Source organism: Ctenocephalides felis, unplaced genomic scaffold (genome assembly GCF_003426905.1).
Source record: "Ctenocephalides felis isolate EL2017-DRISC unplaced genomic scaffold, ASM342690v1 CF-g0.4_SCAFFOLD_01886, whole genome shotgun sequence".
NCBI lineage: Eukaryota > Metazoa > Arthropoda > Insecta > Siphonaptera > Pulicidae > Ctenocephalides > Ctenocephalides felis.
In genome coordinates, this window is record NW_020538040.1 from 66,126,020 (window position 1) to 66,148,326 (window position 22,307).

Consider the following 22,307-nt stretch of genomic DNA (forward strand, 5'->3'; position numbering starts at 1 on the left):
TTACCAGCTAGCTAGGAGAAAAGCAATAAGTTTCAACATTTGTCTACGTGAAAATACTGAAATACTGTCCTCAAATACGAAGGATTTGTCATATAATCAAATTATACAAGAAAAAGGCCAGTCCTCGGGTTTGGACGGCTGTGACAGGCATAACAATAAGTTAAAAACAATAGCTATAAACATAAAAATGGTTTATAACGATGTTTATTGTCGCTAATAACTATAATATGTAACACAACACAACACAAATATTTAAACAAATAAAAGCTTATGAATAAAATATAACAACATATAACAGAACATATTCTTTTTGATTAGTTATGTTAGTTTATTTTAATCTGTTTAATCTTCACCCGAAAAGGACAAGAAATATATGTCACAACCGTACCCAGCGCAGACTTCTGAAAACAAATTATACCGAGCATTATCATCATTATACTGAGCTAAATTATCTAACAATAAGCAAAAATTTGAAAACTTACTTTTGACTTTTTAAAAGCAATTTCTACAGATTATGTTAACGTAAGGCGCTGATTGAAAGCAATAATGGGAATTGGTTTGAACAATCATAATTTATGATTCTCCCTTTGGACCGTACCTCAAAATCATTAAAGTTTAGCTATTATGACGACTGTCAATACCGTATCCTGGCACAACCGTACCCGGTCTTTCTTATTCTTCATTTTTATGAGATTTGAATATTATTTTTTACAAAAATTGGGAAAGTATTCAATGGTCAAATATGCCAAATTGATCTTTGTTGTCGTCAACAATGGGAGATATAAAATCGAATTTGCTATTAATGAAACCTATTAATGCTGATTTTATGATTGATATGATATAGAGTATTGAATTTGCAATTACCAAGCTGTAAAGCAATCGGAGCGTTTTGTGGAGCTTTGATGAAGGGCCATCACTTTCTGCGCATCCTCGCTCACTCAAATTAGGTCGAGTTTCTTTTATAAAATTCATTTATTTATGTTATTCATATGGTATACATACGCATTTCACTCATGAATTTAATTCTTACTTATCTGAATATTCTGTATTTTGGCTTATATAACGAACACATATGACAAACGACAAATCAAGAGTTCATTATTAAAGTTTCGTAGAATTTTATATTATGAGTGGAATGAATATCAAATATGAACTCTGTTTTTTTGCACAAACTTCATTCCATAGATCTAAATTACAGACGTTTTCAGCCTTGATTATATATCACGGTTTCGAAACGTCTTCAATTTAGATTTATGAAATAAACAGAAAACAGAGTGTGGTATGTTCATATTCACATATTCAATAATATATATATATATATATATATATATATATATATATATATATGTATGTATGTATTATAATTATACGCATTTAGCAAATCATGAAACGTGTAAAATTTAAAGCTGATTAGCAATTTTTATAACAACTCTATAATGCAATAAAAAAATTATTTTACTACTATATATTGCTTGTGCAATTTTCTATAAGAAATTGATTGAATGTTTTATTACATAGTTAACTAAACAATTACATTTTTTTATGATTTTATTGGCTTTATAAACGAGTACATTAGCCACATACATGGGAAACAAATACATTTATAATACAGTAAAAAGAAATTGTCTTTATATTTGTTCTTGCTTCAATAGAAAAGAAGAACCCAGGCATAACAGTTTAAAAACTGGCTGACTGAATATTTTAATAGCCTAGCATGAAAGTTGTCAAATAAAATTTATAGCAGTCCATTGTATACTTTTGGCTGATTTTTTGTACTTACTATTATCACTGTTAAGAGCTTTCGCTGGACGTAGTTCTCAAATTTATTTATTTTGTATTTGATAAACTTTTGATTCAATATTTTATGTAACTTATTAAATAAACTAGTAATGCATAGCAACGTTGTCAAATTCCTAAAACTTCTCGTACCAACAATTCAATTTTTTTATTTTCAAATTCAAATTGTTTTAAAGACGCAACATCAAAGCGCTTAGGCGCCGCGTCGCTGTTTGACAAATAAACATTGATACGGAATAATGTAAAAAAATTTATACTTATTATTATAATCTCTACAAAACATCTGATAATTTAATGTGCAAATGTCTAATGATCACTTTTGAGCGCCAAATAGATATTTTTTTCACTTTTTTGTTGGATCTCCGAAACCGCTGGATCTGCCTTCAGATGAAAGGTTTAATCAATTCTTTATTTTGTCAATACAAATGAAATGTTTTTTTAAATCATTCAAATCGGACGTTCTGTTATCTCAAAAACTGAATTGCCATGTTTGGCACTTTTTGCCCCGTATTTTTGGAACGGCTGGACCTGCCTTTGTCAAAAACTAATCAGCACGTTTCCCCGAATCAGCACGAATCGAATGTTTTTTTAAATTATTCAAATCGGTTGATTTGTGTTCCCGAAATCGTCGAAAATAATTCGTATTCGTTAACACACACACACACACATACACATATGCATATATATATATATATATACCTATATATATATATATATATATATATATATATATATATATATATATTATAAGGTATGCCAAAATGGTCAGAAACCTTCGAAACATAAAATTATATAAAAATTTTTTTTTTCGACTTTTTTGCGATTACTTTAACTTTAACGTTTGCCAAAACTTTTTAATTTAGTTTAAAACAAATTTTTTTCTTGGTTATTTCTAAATGAAAATGTTTTGTTTTTTTTTAAATTAATTTCAAATAATTTTTTTTTATCGGTAAATTGAATAAAAATAGATTTTTTTTATTCAGTTTGAGCTTGCAACAATGTTTTAACTTGCAGGATAGATTGACTTTTTCCGTTAAATGTTCGAAATATATGTTGCATTGCTAAGTCATGTTATAAGAATGGAGAAAAGAAGGCCGACTTTTATTTAAGATAAAGATGAACAAAGTAACGATTTTAGAACCGCTGTAGTGCATTTTATATTTCTTCAAACAGCTGTGTTTGCTACGTGCCTGTCGTACTACTTGATTGTAGGTCATATATCGGAAGAATACGAAATGTTTTTTTCCCTCACTGGAAAATCCTTTGTGCTTTGCTCCTTGCTCAACGCACGTCTCTTGGATAGAGGGGATTTATTCTTCTGAAGCACGTCTGATTTATTTCAGAGAAAATTTAGAATTTTAATGCGGTTTGAATATGAGTTCTTTGTTATTTCATACAGCTAAACTTATTGAATAATAAATAATAAATGGTAGTCTGCTCGAAAGCGTGAGAGTTAAATACAAATCAATGATTCCTTTTCCATTCTTTATTATCTTTCACATTAAAATTAAACACTCTTTTATAGATTTTCATGCATTTTCTTTTACAAACTTCTGCTTCCATGTTTCCTGATCTTGCGCTGCGACTTTCAGTTTCTTTAGTATTTCTATTTTACTGTTCACGACATCGTGTAGTACTCTTTTTGCAGAATGGGTCTAATCCAGATTTTTTCTTTGTCAAGATCGTACTCTATAGAGTTCTTTCTTTGCCGACTCTTCTCAGAACTTCATTTGTTACCTTTTCTGTCGACTTTATCTTTTTTATTTGCTGCCAGCTCTGCATTTCAAAACTTTCCAGATAGTTTTTGGCGGCCTTTCATAGAGTCCACGTCTCTGATCCATACAGTGCTATACTCTAGACATAACACTTAGTTTCTTCTGCAAGTTGAGACTCAATTTAATAGTCAGTAGCGTTTTTTCGTGAATGCGACCTTGACACTTGCAATTTTTGTCCTGATCTCTCTCGTGCAGTATCAGTCTCTGGTCAGGACACTTCCTAAGTACTTGAAATGATCCACATATTCCAATTGTCGATTTACTACCCTTATCCTCTGTGGCTTATCTAGTTTTGATATTGTTATGTGAAAATATTTAAATATAAACTAAAAAATTAACTGAGAAAAACGATTAAACATAAATATGTAATCTCCTAATTGCAATCTTGGCTTTTTGTTAAAGGAACTTAATGGGTATGAAAGTATGTGTTTTTGTTTATTTTTTTTTTAGATCTTTAGAGTTTGAAGAGTTTTCAATTTGTATTAATGTTATGGCTTATAAAATATAAACTCTAGCGTTTTGGAAACTGCGACGCATTAACATCCATTATTATAATATCTAATGATATTCCAGAAGCTATAGACAAAATAGGAAGTAAAGTGTTTTTCACCAAAGAAAATTGTACTGGCTGCGAAAGTTTCAATTGCTTGCTCTAATGAGTTAAAAAGGGCTTAAGATCGTCCACTAATTGCTCAAAATATTCTTATAACCACTTTTATGAAGTGGGTAAAAGTTTTGAATGTCAAAGGTAATCATAATGAACCCCGGAATTAAAGTTATTTTATATATATTAATAGATTATTATTAAGGATTAGAAAAGTCTTTAATTATATTAGTACGAATTATGTCATTCCTTTAGAGTTAAGAGGGTTTGAACGACCTCGTACGTTTGTAAAAGATACTTCAATCTGATGAGAAAGCTTTATTAAAACTTATTGAGAATATCACAGAAACTTACTAATATAGAAGTCATTTAATTTATTACGACTAATATCGATATCATTAATTATTATTTTAATAATCAATATTAATACTATCTGTTACGGATTAGTATTAACTTCCCGTAGGGTGAGTTTTTGTTATTAAAAAATCAAAATTGAAAATTTTTGCATTTTTTCACGTTTTAAAGGTTTCTTAACATTTTGGCATGCCTTAAAAAATGGATGTGTGTGTATGTATGTATGGATACAATTTTTCGTTTATGTTTTCGGACGCACGGATCAACCGATATGAATGGTTCAAAAAATATTCGATTCATATTAATAGGGGGATGTGCTGATTAGTTTTTGGCAAAGGCAGGTCCAGCCGTTACGGAGATACGGAGCAAAGAGTGTAGAAAATGAAAATCGTGTTTTTGAGAGAATGGAGCATCTGATTTGGATGATCGAAAAATGTAAGTTTATAATGATGTGGAGAACTGGTGATTAGATTTTGGCAAAGTCAAGTCTAGCCCTTTCGGAGATACGGAGCTAAATATGCAAAAATGGCAGTTTTTGAGAGAACTAAGCATCCGAATTGAATTATTCAAAGAACTTTCTGCTTGTATTGACGAAACGATTGCTTTTGGGAAAAGAATTTTTTTTTTAATTTCCAAAAAGGGTGGGTTTTTGCACCATAATAATGTTATATAAGAGAGGAATCAACAAAATAGACGTTGAATAAAAAAATACATACTGTATATACAGTTTAAACAAATGACTCGAAGCAAGTTAGAATCTTATTTTGCTTATTAGACAATTTATAAATTTTTAAAAAAATATTTACATTAAACATGAGAATAAGAGTTATCTAATTAAAATGAATTCCAAAAAAAAATGTACAAAATACTCACAATTAGTTCCACGCATGTTAGTAAAAATATATATTTTTTTAAAATTATGTATCCTACTAGTTTACAGGTAACATATATTGTACATTTACTCTTTGGTGACAATTTCATGTTATCATAATTGTAAAATATAAACTGGCTGTAAGCGGAATACTGTCTTAAGGCAATTAAGGCATCGTGCCTTAAGGCAAATTGCTGGAACTTCCCGTACCAAAAATTATTATTTTTTTAAAAACGATTGACATTTTTAAAACAAATTTACTTCAAAAAAATAAGATTTTTAAGAAACTATAAATTAAACAAAAAATTACTTTTTTTTGAAAAAAAAATTTTTTTAAAAAAAAATCTAATTTTTTTTTTTTTTTTTTAATTTTTTTTGGAAAAAATAATGTTTTCTTTATTTTGGCATATTTTGGAAGATCTTTTTTCAAAGCAATCGTACTGCTTTAACTGCATAGAGACAAAATGTCAAAGCGCGTAAGCGCCGCGTCGCCGTTTAACGAATAAATATTGGTACGGAACCCATAGGAATGCAAACAAAATTTATACTTATTGTTAAAATCTCTATAAAATATCTGATAATTTGATGTGCATATGTCTAATGATCATTTTTCACCGCCAAATGGCATTTTTTTTTACTTTTTTCGTTAGATCTCCGAAACCGCTAGACCTGCCCTCATGAAAATTTGATCAATTCTTCATCTTGTCAATACAAGTCAAATGTTTTTTGAATTATTAAAATCGGACGCTCCGTTCTCTTAAAAACTGAGTTACCGTTTTCGGCACTTTTTGCCCCGTATCTTTGGAACGGCTGGACCTGCCTTCGCCAAAAACTAATCAGCACGTCTCCTTATCAATACGAATCGAATGTTTTTTGAATTATTCAAATCGGTTGATCCGTGTTCCCGAAATCGTCGACGAAAATTTGTATCCGCACATACATACACACACGTACATACATACATACATACACACACACACACACACACACACACACACATACACACACACACACACATACATCCATTTTTTCTAAGGTATGCCAAAATGTTAAGAAACCTCTGAAACGTAAAGATATATAAAAATTTTCATTTTCGATTTTTTTGCGATTACTATAACTTACCCTACGGGAAGTTAATAAATCATTTACTTCTAAAGTTTACAAATAGTATAGTTATATTGGCCAATAGCCTACAGAACTGCACTTTGACAGTATTTACCAAAAGCAAGTACTTTGACACTATTTACAGATATCGATAAACATCTGGATGTTTAGCCTAAACACCGGTAAATCAAATGATTCATGTCAAATATTGTAGCATTAAGGCAATACAGATATCATCATATCTGTATATAACACTCAGCATAGTTTGTTTGCTTTTGGATGAGTACCAACATTTGTGAATGGCTACCAACGCATTTCGAAAGCCTAATTGTAATCCGAGTCATTTGTTTCATCTAATACAACTATATATTAGAAGCCATCCATGTCAAAATTTACCATTGTACGACCAATGTCATATATAACATCAAATATATGTGCATTGGGCTTGACCATGTTGTTAAGTCGCTATACAAGCTACTCTCTCAATTTTCCTTCTGCGACCATTTATCGTGAAATAATGCTTTACTTCGCCAAAAAACCTTAATTGATGCGTTGCCCAGGAGTTTAGCAACTTCAAAGTAAAGTTTAGCAACTTAATCCACAAGTGCCTTTATATACATATTTTGCTTTTGATGGATGGGTCTAAATTTTACAACACGTGGTAGTAAAGCCACGAGAAAGGCAATAAATATTACCAGAGTTTGCTTGGCACTTCCGCATTTCTGAGCCCAAAACTATTGAACGTGCTTCAGGAAATGACAATTATTTCTTTAGATCATTAATTAAAACATCTTTCAGCTAGTTGGACTTTATGTTTCAATGTAGTTTATTCAAATGGGCGGCACTAGAATTGACCATCTGATCTATAGTAAAATTCATTTCGGAACATAATTGATATATCTGAGAACCAAAAAATACAGTAACCAAAGTATATAATAAGAAGATATGAAAGAATTCAAACAAGTGGCAACAAACAAACAACTTTCTTCTTGAAACATATGGATAAAATCTTAGAACATAGTACATCAAGTAAATATAGATTCCTAATTGGCTTCGGATGTGTTGAATTTTCTTGGTTATTATTTTTGTAAATCACTAAGGGATCGGGGCTTGAAGGTTTGCAAGTAAAAAAATCCACCAATCTCAAAAACAAGTAAAGTTAAGAATTTTTAACAACAATATTTGCAAGTAGAGGGAAAAACAGGTATAATAAGCCATTACTTTGATTCTTACGACGTTGCTATCGGGAGATAAACGGCAAAGTTGGACAATTCATAATATAAGTATTTTCTTACGTTGTTGAGTTTTTTGGTTGTGGCCACTGTTGTTTAGTTTACGAGACCTTAGTATAATTTTTAAGTGTACGATATTTAATTGTTTTATAAGGTCATTTCGAGTTAGATTCAACCGTTGTTTTTTATGTAAACTCTATAAAATCTTACACGTGGGTGGGGTAAAATGGACCAAATGCACCTTTACCCTGGCAGAGGTATTAACAATAAAAATAGTAAATAAAGAAATAAAATCGAGTTAATAAAGCAATTTTACGAAATATATATATTAAATAAATAGTTATTCGAACTCTGCTAATGAATACTTCTGACGAAGTACCAGATCAAGTTTATATACAGTGTTGTCTCTGTGAAAAATGTACCTATGAAATTTATATCTTGCATCGGTTGAATTATGTAGTAATTATTTTGTAAAATTCCTTTAAAATTGAAAATTAAAGTCATTGGTCCTGTTTGCTTCTTGCTAGTCCCATTTTACACAGCCTATGGGGTAGACAAATTTTTGAAAAACAGCAAAAACACACATTTTCACAATGATGAATTAGCTCCGAGTTTTACTGTACATAGTCAGATAAGTTACATAGTTCAGATAGTTTTATTACAATTTTTGTTGTTTTTGCGTATTTTCTTTTGTTATAAGTCATTTTGATAATCGCATCTGATATGACAAAATTGTTTGGTTCTTTTATTATAATTGATTACTCTAGAAAAATTTGAGAGAGTTTGCGAGAAAAGCGTCTGGAAGAAAATCTCTGTGAAAATGAAACCTTGACCTTTTAATTTGAAGTTCGACGCGCCTGTCTCACATCTCGATATATACAAAAAGGTCGAAGAAATAAGAAGTAAAAATCAATAATTTACTTCTAGAAATTTTATACACTTCAAGCACGTGACATTAAGTAATTTTGTAAATTCTTGAAAGTAGAAGCGAATCTAATTATTCTTAATGTCTAAATACTCATTCATATACATAATAACATAATCAATAAAAAACAATTAATGGAAGCAAAATCGAATAAAGATTCTTTTTTTTAGAAACTGTGTGAACTTCCTATAATTTAATATGAATTTAATTCTTGTGTTATGTTGTTGTCATTGTTAACCATTAAAAATTAATACCTAAACGGTTTAGTTAAGGTTTTTAAAGTATCCAAGTCGGTCGAGCAATTTTTATTTAAATCATTTTTAATAAAAACTAATGAATGGTAAATATTTTTGAAAATTGAACAACAGAAAAATAGTTGTTAATTAAAAAACAAACGGATCAATTGGCCTTTGCACAAAGCTAATGCACATACCGCGATCACACATTTTTCGAAAAAAGGTAGTTTTTTTTAAATCTATTTGCAGTTTTTTTTAAAGAAGGATTAATATAGTAATAAATTTTCAATTATTAGTTATAGAGAAATGTTTAAGATTCTTTTTATATAATATCGACTACCATGTTTTCCAACTGATCATTTTCAAATAGATTTAGGCATTTATTACGAATAAAAATTTAACTATGAAGTATACAGCGATGACTCTTGAATTGATTTGAACTTCTTGATTTTTGAATTGTTGAAATTTATGTAATTATGTCTATTTTGATGCTTATTTAAATTTATCAGTTATAATATGAAAGATTAATTTTATTTTGAAAATACCTAATAAATAAAAGTTTGTCATATGTATATATTTCTGTATTGGCTCATAAAATTAGCGAGCAATTTTCAAACAAGAAAACTATAATAATAATTTGTATTACAATGTCTAATAATGACCATCGAATAGTTCTTCCATGCAAAATTGAGTTTTGGGAAAATAAATCTGTAGTTGAATAAAAGCTAAAACAGCCATCTGGATCAAATTATCTGGTAACCCGTTTTAGTTCAAATTAATTTAATGTTCTGTTACACGCATGTTAAATTGTCTGGAACTCAATAAATGAGTCGTAAAAACAAATATGTTATTCTAGATTTATGGAGAATACTTTGAATTCTCAATTTGTGGGATAATGTTATAAGCATGGAATAACAAAAATAGACAAAAATAGGAAAACTTAGCTTTGTTTCAAGTTTGGAAACAACAACAAATTAGATAGTGTTCTATATACTGTTTTTTTTTTTCAAATATAAATTCAGTCGTTTTAATTTTACTAATGTTATCAACTTCGCATAGAATAAGTTAAAATAATCACAAAAAAATTGAAAATAAAAATGTTTATATATCTTTACGTTTTAAAGCTTTCTGAACATTTTGGCATACTGGAAAAAATGAATGGGTGTGTGTTTATGTGTAGTATGTATGTGTGTATGTAGGAACGTATTCCGGCAAAAAAAATTCAAAACAAATCGGTACATACAGAAAATGATTAGATAAGTGAATTTCGAGTATTAAATCCAGCACATATGGAGAAAATGAAATCTAGTCATTATGCACCAGATTTATCAATGCGTTCAATCATCATTATATTGATACTGGAGACGAAGTAATTTCTAGAGATATAGAAATCTTAATTCGATACATAAATAAATATTGTACTTTGCAGTTCGACAGAGTGTGAGCGCGGATTCAGTAGTATGAATATTATTTAAATGAACAAAGAAATAGAATATTAATTGAAAACCTAGCAAATCCTTTATTTATAAAATAAATGGCCCACCACAACAATTACTTAATACATATAATTATGTAAAAGCTTAGTTAAGGTCTTATCGTTCAGCGGATTGCAACAAAACAAGGAAAATTCACTTACAAGATCCTGAACATAATCCTATTTGGAATATTTCATAAAAACCATTAGTGTTCAATGTTAAACTATTAAAAATTGTATTTGTGCAGTGTTTTTAGATATATTAACTATTTGTATTTTATAATTTAACAAATTTTTAATGAACGTTTCTATTATTGTAATAAACATACATATATATGCACAAAATGGATTTTGTAATGATTTTTGTTTCTTTCCTTTTACCGCACCGGAACAGGTTTTTTAATTTTAGCGTTTCCGTAAAAATTTTTTAGCACAACACTACTGCATGCACTTTGCCATACACTTTACTTTATTTCGATTTTTATTAGCTTAGAATTTTCTGCACCTGTGCCATAACACTTCAGCGCGTTATTCGAATATTATTACAATTGCTTCATACTTATTATATGTTCAGAATTTTGCATTTGTCTACGATTGCTTTTTGGTGCACAATATAAGAAATGAAATGACGAAGGATTATTTTAGATATGGTTTTGTTTTTCTTTTAAATCTTGATTAAAATTTTGTAAAATTTTCTTCATAATCAATTCTAGTAAATTATATCGCTTTCAGTGGGTGTATTTGAAATACTCCCACTAGTAAAGTATATCGTTTTCAGTGGGTGTCTTTACTTGTCGCTGCTCTAAAATAATTGTGCCTGACAGTTTATTTGCGTAATTTACTGCTAATTTTCGTAAATATAAAAACATTTTAAAATATCTTTGAATATTTTTAATTGGCAAATTTCTCTTTAGTTTTACTAATATGTATATGGTATCATATAACGTAGCAGTCGTATACATAATTTTCAGATGATGGGCTATTATAATTTCATTACCAAGTGATAGCAAATATTTAATTTAATCCCATAAACTCATTTTCTTAAACCAGGACAAAAAACCTGAAACCGTGATAAATATTGCATTTAGAGAAATTTATTTTTTTGTATTTTAATCAATCAAATTTTTTACATGATTAAAAGATAATCATCAATTCGAAATTATTAAAACAATTATTGGTTAAGTAAGTTTTACTTTTGTATGAGTTTATAAACTATCTGAAACTCGTGATAAATAGATAATAAAAGTTTTAATTTTAATACATGCGATGTCTTTAATAAGAGAATTCTATCCGTAAATTTTGCTTGCTCGTCCTAGCCCAAATCCTACCGTAAATATTTAAAATGTCAGTCCGAGAATGACTATAGAAACTTTCATCTCTTAACAAATATTAGATTTATTAAAACCCTATACCCACATAAAATGGTATGAGGATCTAAACCGAACCAAATGGTAGTTATAGAGGAGATATAGTATATTGTTTTAATTAAAAATTATGGATGCATTTATACAGATTTGCAACTCTCACTTGACTCGATTTGTTTTTAATTTTAAAATTATTTGAAAAAATATACAAAAAATTGAATGGGAAACTTTGATAACGCGGAAATAGATGCAATACAATTTTTTGATATGTAGTCTTCTTTGTCACAATATTTGCAATTCATATAATAGGTGAAGTAAAAAGAAATCCATAATTTTTGAAGTAAAACTTCTTTAGGCGCGACTAGGGTGTAAATCCGTACAAATGAAACGGAAGTGTGTTACGGCCAATGATTCTTCATTCGTTCTCGATGATATCATTTCTATAGACGGTTGTGATTAGTCGTCTTATATGTGAATAGAGATCTGTCGTTGTATGCGTACCAGCATCAACGTTGTATGCGTACCGATATCAACAAGGAAATCGGCATAGATAAATAAACATTTTAAAGTTACATCGTAGTACAAATGTTGATTTAATGAAACAGGCATTTTTCATCACAAGAATATTTTACCCTGTTCCTTGAAAATAATAAAACAAATTAAACATTTGTAGTAAACTTGAGTTTATTGATTAAAAATTATTTCTATATTATTCGTAGTTTCTATAAATTTTTGAAGTTATTGAAATGGAAAATATTTTTTAGGCAAGACAGATATTACAGCTTAATATTTATATTTTGTTAATGTCTGTAAAAAATCTGTTATACTAATGCACAAATATAATAAGGCCTGTTTTTGATACAAGATATTTTCTATTTATCTATTTTGTCGATCATGGTTGATGCAGTCTTGTGACACAAAATTGTGGAGTTAAAACAAAAGAGAAACTTAAACAAAATACGATATCCGTAGAACATTAAAGTAAAACTATTATAGTAAACTAGCAAACCCGACGAACTCTGTTTCGCCACCAGATGGTTTCGTGAGAAAGATGAAGAAATTTTTTGTTTGTTTTATATTTTAAAAGGAAAAATTTGATTTTATTATACAACAGTTCGAATTTATTTTGATTACAAAAATGAAGTGTTTTTTAGTTGAACTTCTCTAAGTAAATGAAAGTGAATCCGCAAATTATCCGTTTCATGGAAGTGATCTTTGGTAAACCACATTTTTTGTTTTTTGGTCTGACGTTAACACAAACAAAGCGGATGGTTTCCCAACTCGTGAACAGGCAACGTATAACTGCATATGTGAAAAACAATGATTTTCTAAATAATCTATTTGAAATTTATCCCGCAAACACTAAGCGATTGGTCTTGCGACATGTTCTTGCGAACGCAAGGCGAACTGGATATTGCAATCGTTTGAAGTCAAACGGAAGACCAGTATTGCGAACGCCAGCAATTTTCGATTGAATGGTGAAATTCAGGGCGTGTACATCATTATTCTTTGGCAAGAATTGCTCGTTGACTTAACCAAGCATAATTCTGATAATTCTCACTAATGTCATTACTCGATTTTTTAATTACGGTGCGTGTAGTTCCAGCTTGCATTAAGGCACGATGCCATGCACAACTAATTTTCTTAGCTATAAACCTTGCGGAGCCCGAGACCTTTCCAACGAATGCAAAATTGTCGAAATCGGTTTGTGCGTTCTGGAGTTATTTCGTCAGGAAGGATAACCCGACTTATTTTTTTATATATAGAAGAAGAAGATAATAGTGATAAAAGTGAATAAATAATAATGGAATATAAACACAACGATGGGCATGGTGACACTGACTATTTCGGACTAGATGTACGCGAAAAATCGCTGTCGCGGTAGGTCACGGGCCCATTTCATTTTGATGGTTCCATTTGTACGACAGTGCAACTTGTTAAAATATGAAAAAATCTTGGTTAATTAATTTATTGAAAGGACTTTTGAATTATTATGTAGACAAAAGTTAGAGACTTCTTTATCAATATTCGTAAAATTTACATTGGCATCTTTGATTAATACGAATGATTTCGAAGTGGCAACTTTTTGTCACTTCATTCCGTAACTTTGTATAACTGGGATTAAATATTTTGTTATCAAACAATGAGGCGATATATAAAACTTTAAATCTGTTTAATTAATAAATTTTGATAATGCAATAATAGAAACGTAAAGACTACTTTTGTTTTTTTTTTGATAATTACATTATATTATTATTATCGTAAATAGTGATTGATTTTGTTGTGTTCAGATTTTGTAAAATGTTTTCAAATTTATTTTATTTTAAATTTTCCTCTGTTTTGAATAATATGTATTTTCTATGATTTTATATTTTCTTTTTACTTTTTATTTTTAGAAAAGTACAAAAATTTAAATTATTTGAATTTTTATTGCTATACGTATAAATATGAAAAAATATTTAAAAAAAAATGAGAAAACAAATGACGAATGGTAAACATCTTCGTTAATAACTAAAAAAATCAGATTATTTCTTATATTTCAATTTAACAATGAAATTCACCTTGCATGAACAATTTCAACTATATCCTTATTATTTAATTTAATAATAACCGCAATATTAATTTTAATAATAATCCAATATTTGCCCAGAATATGCGAATAACGAATTAATTATGTAATGTGCTTTTGAACATTTGTATAGCGGACATTTCTTTATGTAGTTGAGAGAACTTTTATATAGAGAAATGTTAAGAATTTTTTCACTTTTTTTTATTATAATTTAATTAAAAAATAATAATTCAATCGACAAAGATCTTGCAACTTTTTGTTAGTATATAAAATGACACTGATGGATAGTTGGTGTTTTTTTCATCTCATTCGCAAAAAATTTAAATAGGGGAGGCTGGGTACGATTGTATCAGAGTGCGGTAGTGACAGTCGTCATAAGAGCTAAACTACACTATTTTTGAGATGGGGTGCAAAGCGAGAAAGATGAAGCATGTTTGTTCGAACAAGTTTTCGTCATTGCATTGAGTCGGCGCCCTACATTAGCATGGTCTGTAGACCGCATTGCTTTTAAAAAGTTAAAAAAAGTCTTTGTTCGATTTCTATTAATAATAACTGTTTCTTGTATACAGATAGATTACTTTGTTTGTTATTTTGCTGTAAGTTGGACATTAGTGGTAAATTACCGGCAATTAGTTTTTGTATAGTTAATTTAGATCAGTCCTAACGTTGATTTGTATCCAAAAGGGTGCGTTGGGTAAAGTTGGGACAAATTTTGTAGGTACGGTTGTGACATGTATTCATTGTCTTTTTTAGGCGAATATTGAACAAATAAATAAAAATCTCACTTGACTAAGAAATTATGAGAGAGAAACTGAAAGAAAAATTCAATACGAGAAGAAAAATGATTTCAGAAAGATTTCTTGTTTAAAAGAATGTTTTGTTGTATTACATATTGTTATATTCATAAAGCTAGTTTTGTTTAAATAATTATGTTGTGTTATGTTACATATTTCAGACCATAAAAGTAGTTATAAATCATTTTGGTGTTTATACCTATAAGTTTTTTAACCTATGTTCATGCCTGACACAATCGTCCTGGTGGTATGGACATTTACGACGACACTCTCCTTTTTTGTGTCTGATTAGATTTTATGATTAATACAGCGTATTTAAGGACACTATTTCAGTATTTCCACGAAGACATTACAATCTATTTATACTTTATTATATTTATATATTATACTTTACTTTTCTCCCAGTTAACTAATAAATCACCAAAATTATTTCTGTTCCAAAAAAGGTTTCACAACAGTATCCAGTTTCCTCTACTCGCTTGACTGCATATTTTCATACGAACAATTGTATACAGTGTACCTATGAACAAAATCTATAAATATATGAACAATTGTAATCAACTTATTTGAATCACTTCAGAGATAACAATGTCGCATCATTTTTGAAAAACTTTTAATGATGAAACTTTTATCGCGTAATTATTTCACAATTCGTAAGCTTATATATATATATATATATATATATATATATGTATGTGTGTATGTATATATAATACATAGATTTATACATTTATACATTTATAAATATTCGAGAGATTTTCACAAAATATAGCGTTGCTATAAAATTTTTCGAAAAGGTATTTTTTATAATCGATTTTTTTTGAAATTCCAAAATTTCTCATCAAAATAATGCATGAACTTTGACAATGTATATATATATATAAATATATATATATTATTACATAGTATTTAATGGGGTGATAGAGCGTAGTCCACGTTGACCTTTTGAATTTCAAATTTATGGGTAGATTCGGGTAGAATTTTTGAGGATAGGTCCCTTGATAACATTTTAGGTGTTCCGGAATTAAGATGAACAAGGCGGAAGTATCAAGGGAGTAAACATACTAAATTCATGATGAAATTGCCCAACAAAATTTACATAAAGATTTTGCTGAAAATATTTCGTATTGTAATATAAGGCGATACGTTATTTCTGTGCCAATTCACTAGATTTCACCATATGGATTTGAATGTCGCTATATATCTTGTTGAAAGTACTTTTATGTTTTATTATTTACTACTAATATCCATATCTCTCATGTATAGTCAAAAAGCGGAATATTACCGCCATGAAATTAAGTTTATCTATAATATTAACTACACGATTTTAACAATTTAACACTTGATAGCCTCGTGCGATAATATATCACCTACAGTATTGAATATATATACATATATATATATATATATATATATATATATATATATATATACTAGCTGACCCGGCAAACGTTGTTTTGCTAAGTAAGGTATATTCTAAACAATTTCAAGAGAATCAAAAATATTAATACTTTTTGTGCATAAGGATGTGTTGTTTGAATGCTATATAAAATGAGTCATTATAAAAGTTTTATACACTTTCTATAGAAAACGTGGTATAATCCAAGTCTTTTTTGGTCTTTCGACTTATTGATTACGTTTCAAGTTTTTCAGATTCTTTTTGGATTCTGAATTTTGTGTATACTACTAAATAATACTACTGAGCTTATAGAAAATTTTCAAATTTCTGCGAGGAGAGATAGAAAATGAATTAAGTATTTCTTCTTTGACCTGCTTTTTGAAAAGTTTAAAGTAACATTCGATGAATTAAAGTAAATGTAAAAGTCCAATATGACTTTGAGCAAATATTTATTATATTATAATAATCAAACCAACTATATCACAACAGATAACACATTTCACTCGAACAATTATCTGGCTACGTTCAGTAAAACTGCCAGCTATTTCATCATTGTAAAAATGTGCTTTTTTGCTGTCTTTCAAAAATTTGTTATCTAGACTTGGAACGGCCAGGTGGCAAACAAATTCAATGTCTTATTTTAATTTTAAAGGTATTTTACAAAATAATTAATTTTTAACTAATGCTAAAAACTACCAACGGAAGAAATTACTTTTATTATGAGTTTTCAAAGCTTACCGTTTATCTTCCGATAGCAAAGTCATAAGAATCAAGGTTACAGCTGGTTATACATCATTTTCCCTCTACTTTCAAATATTGTTGTTAAACAATGGTTAACTTTATTGGTTTTTGACACGTCGGTGGTAGAATTTTTCAACCTTGAACTTTCATATATTACTATCTATTCTTCGGTAAATTCTAGGATATTATAAATGGGAAAATGCTATTCGAAAAATATCCCTTTGATCGATGCCAAATTTAGGTTCTGAATTGAAATAACATAATTAAAAAATAATATATATAGTAAATGTTTTATAAATACCAATGAGTATATAATTATACAAATGAGATCTTTCAGAGCACCGTGTTTGAGAAAAAATATGCCAAAAAGTGCATTTCATATTAACATATCAAAAAAGTTTATATTGTGAGTCTCTAGTAACACTTGCCGCCCGTTTACTAAGTTTTTGTATATAAAGAAAACTACAAACAAAACTACTTATTACAAATTTATCATAAATAAATAATATTTATTAGCGTAAAACATCCTATTAAACGTAATTAAACATCATCTGTCAAAAGCGTTTGACATTTCACGAAATTGCCACCGCCCATTGTTTTATTTAAATGACGCTTCTACAAAAATTTTCAAATTAAAAACGTAAAGTTTCTACGCGGATTTGAAATAATATCTCACGTTTTGGACTTTCTCTGGATTGGCACGAATTTTTCAAGACTAAGACTGGCCAAATCGATTCAGCCGTTTTCGAGTTTTATTCGGACATTTGAAAGAGAGCTCCATTTTTATATATAAGATATATATATACATATATATATATATATATATATTACATATTATAGATATATATATTAGATATATATATATATATACATATATATATATATACATATATATATACATATATATATGTATATATATATATATATATATATATATATATATATACATATACTCTGTCATATTTCTGTACATTATTTTTTCTACAATTTTATTCATTTTATATAAAAAAATCCATCATCTTCTGCTTTTCTTAAACCTATTGTTTGCTTCCTATAATCTTATCAAGATTATGCTTTTTGACAGATGTTCTGAAGATGGAACGGACCTAGTTCCGAAACGACGACAGTAAATAAATAAGTGGTTTTTTAAAAAACTTTTTTGTTTTTTATTACTTTTTGCATCCTTTGTTCGAAGCTCTACAAATATTTACAAATCCAAGACTCTACCATCTAATATATATATATATATATATATATATATATATATATATATATATACATATATTATGAAAATGCTATGTATTTTATATAACCTGGATTTCATTTTATTCTATAATTATTTTGTTCGATTTAATAAATTACTTTTAGGTAATGGATATTACAATTTTTATGTCATAATTTTTGTTTCAATCAACTATAACTTTTTGATACAAATTTTTAATATTTACTCATATTTAACCATACAATTATTATTTTCAGGGTTCGTGTCGAATATTATGTAAACGAAAACACATTTAAGGAGCGCTTACAATTGTATTTCATTAAGAATCAACGATCAAGTAAGTGTTAAATTTTTTATATAAATGTTTATTAGTAATCTTTTATTATTTTATTGTAGTAATAGTAATGAAACTTAAACGTCTTGTTAGTTGCTTAATTACATATTTTAAAAAATTTATTAATCATTTGTGGTAATTCTTATTCGTGTATTTGTATATTTTCTACTAAACGTTTTATTATTTTCCTATGAAATTATTGTTTAGTGAATTGTTTTCTTTATTTTTTTTAATTAGAACACTTCTTTATGTGAATTTAAAAAAAATATCTAATCAGATGTTTTTGAACTCCTACAATTTACCTACTCTGAACAAACTTGGAAATTGGAAATTTTGAAATTATATATATATATATATTAATATAATATATATATATATCTATATAATTAGTATTTTTTCTGGAAATAGTATTGAAAAGGCATTCAAATTGTTTATCAAAATTGCTTTTATAAATTTAATTCTAAAAATATTAAGAACAAAAACTGCCACCGCCCATTGTTTTATTTAAATGACGCTTCTACAAAAATTTTCAAATTAAAAACGTAAAGTTTCTACGCGGATTTGAAATAATATCTCACGTTTTGGACTTTCTCTGGATTGGCACGAATTTTTCAAGACTAAGACTGGCCAAATCGATTCAGCCGTTTTCGAGTTTTATTCGGACATTTGAAAGAGAACTCCTACAATTTTATTAAGATTATTATCTTTCTATATTATACCTACTCTGAACAAACTTGGAAATTGGAAATTTTGAAATTATATATATATATATATTATATATATATATATATATATATATATATATATATATATATATAATTAGTATTTTTTCTGGAAATAGTATTGAAAAGGCATTCAAATTGTTTATCAAAATTGCTTTTATAAATTTAATTCTAAAAATATTAAGAACAAAAACTGCATTTTATTATATTGTAGTAATTAGTTTTTTATTTGGTAATAAATATAATTATCCTCAATTAGTTGGAACAACTCAGTCATACTGTGGTAATTAAGTGAATCATATTGAATTATGTAAATATTATTTTTAGAAACCTCTAATCACTTGTATCAGTCGTAAAGCTTTTATCATTATCTAACTATTTCTGTAGTATATATTACTCATATTTCGTCATTTCATAGATTGTCATCAATTTTATGATTTTTTGGAACTCTTTGGAGGAATAACTGCCTTACAGTGCTGGATAACAAAATTGCTAACTCAGTCATACTGTGGTAATTAAGTGAATCATATTGAATTATGTAAATATTATTTTTAGAAACCTCTAATCACTTGATCAGTCGTAAGCTTTTATTCATTATCTAACTATTTCTGTAGTATATATTACTCATATTTCGTCATTTCATAGATTGTCATCAATTTTATGATTTTTTTGGAACTCTTTGGAAGAATAACTGCCTTACTGTGCTGGATAACAAAATTGCTATACAACTAGGTTTATAGATTTTCCAACATATTAGTAAATAGATTATAAACTGCCAAACTTATTTATTTGACGAATAGAATAAATCCGTCTCACACAAAAGTTTCTGCCACTTACGATTTCTCATGTTATCACACATATAATAGCCAGTTTTATAATTCTCACGTACTCCAAGTTTATACAATCATGGAACTAATGGAAAACTTTGCGTTCAAAACGCAAGTCAGAGTTCGAGTCAAAAACAATACAAATATCAAGTGAGTTTAAGACGGAGACTGAAATGGAAAGGATATTAACTGAAATCCTTCATGAAGCGGTCAATCTTGTAATACCTGATATTTCTAATTAATGTTATCAATTAAAATTATTTGAGATGAAAATTCAATAAGTGATCAACGAGAGACTTGATGAAGATCGCACGGCGAATCCAATAACGTTCTTAATGTGTTTTTTTCAGTCCATCCTATTATCATATGTGAAACAGCACTATTGAATGATTTTATTGAACTTGTTCATGCAAAAATGTTAAAGAGGTGCTTAATAAGCTTACGTTTATGCTGTTCATTTAAATATTCTTTGCATTGAGTCAATTAAAGAAAAACATAAGTAAGTTCAACTAACTACTGTGCACAGAATTATATAATTTGTTTCAAATGAGTGAACATTGCTTTCAGAAACGTTCAGAGTTGATTAATGCCAATACTTGAGGGCTTATAAAACATTTTACCGCATCCACATTTTTTGTTATTTATTCATTTCTCACAACCAATCTGAACCTCTGGTTCAATAAGGTTATTTGCTGGTAGGTACATGACGTTTAGAATTTTTCCTAGTGAGATCTTTCCTTACATAAATATATTACTTGTCAATTTATCTTGCGGCCACTTTCCTTTCAGTTTTCTGATGGGAAATTGTTTTTGCAGATCTTTTATTAGTGTGTTTGGATGGTATTTGCTTTTTTGATGATATTTTATGCTTCTCTCTTTGATAATCTCCTGTACAAGATCTCGGTGAATTGTTTCGTTGGAGACATACCAGGCTCCGTTCACTGCCCACAGCTCCATACCGTATGTCCATATTGGTACTATTACAGCTTTATGTATTAGGATCTTGTTCTCATATGACATTTCAGAGCTTTTTCCAATTAGCCAGTACAGTTCACGAAATTTTTTGTCTATTTGCTTTCGCTTTGCCCTGACGCGGGTACTCCATGACCCACAAAATTTGTGCAACCACGGTACCCAACGCACTTTTGAAAACTAGTCATCGTTATGACCGAAATAATTTATTTAGACAAATGCAATAATGGGAACATGTTCGAAGAAACGTACTTCATCCATCTCCATTTGGACCTTATCTCAAAATCAGTATAGTTTAGTTTTTGTGACGACTATCACTATCGTACTCTAGCACAACTGTACCTAGTCTACCAAATTTGTACGTATTTCAAGTACAAAAATTGAAAATGGCTGCAATTTTAGAAAATATATAACAATTTTTTTTCAAACATTAACAAATTTAACAATTTAACATTTGTTGTTATAAGTAATACAGCATAATCTCTTGCAAATATAACCACGTTCATTTTTTCTTGTTATAGAATGTTAGTAGAAAGGAAAAGAAGGTTATATAGGTGTATTTTAAATAAAATCTCTATGTAATTAATGAAAAAATCGTTTAAATATCACAACCTTTTTGGTGTGATGTTTCATTCGCAATTCTGTATGTTCTCAACTGGATAAAATATGTTCATATTAGTAATGGAATAGAATTAACTTGATTGCGTTAATCTGAGTACAAAATTAATTCATCCCATTATAAGTATTAAGCCACGGTAACTCGTCGGATTAGCAGTATATATATATATATATATATATATATATATATATATATTATAATATGCTTGTATATATAAAATATGTGCATTTTTTTTGGTCCATGTATTTACTCGTATATCCAGTATTATATCGGTTATGAGCAAGTGTGTGCTTTGTTCTTTGTGCTATTATTAAAACATCATCATAGATATAGTAAAAATTATTACATGAAAGGACTGTGGTTAAACGACTA

At 28.5% G+C, this 22,307-nt stretch overlaps 1 protein-coding gene across 1 annotated transcript in view; it reads left to right on the top strand.

Annotated features, from left to right (window-relative positions):
* LOC113378794 (potassium channel subfamily T member 2) overlaps nt 1-22,307 on the top strand; it is a 209,007-nt gene that overhangs the window by 35,124 nt on the left and 151,576 nt on the right. Inside the window, exon 2 of the mRNA XM_026619388.1 lies at nt 18,719-18,798. Within this exon, the coding sequence (XP_026475173.1) occupies nt 18,719-18,798 (80 nt within the window). The remainder of the gene's footprint in view (nt 1-18,718; nt 18,799-22,307) is intronic.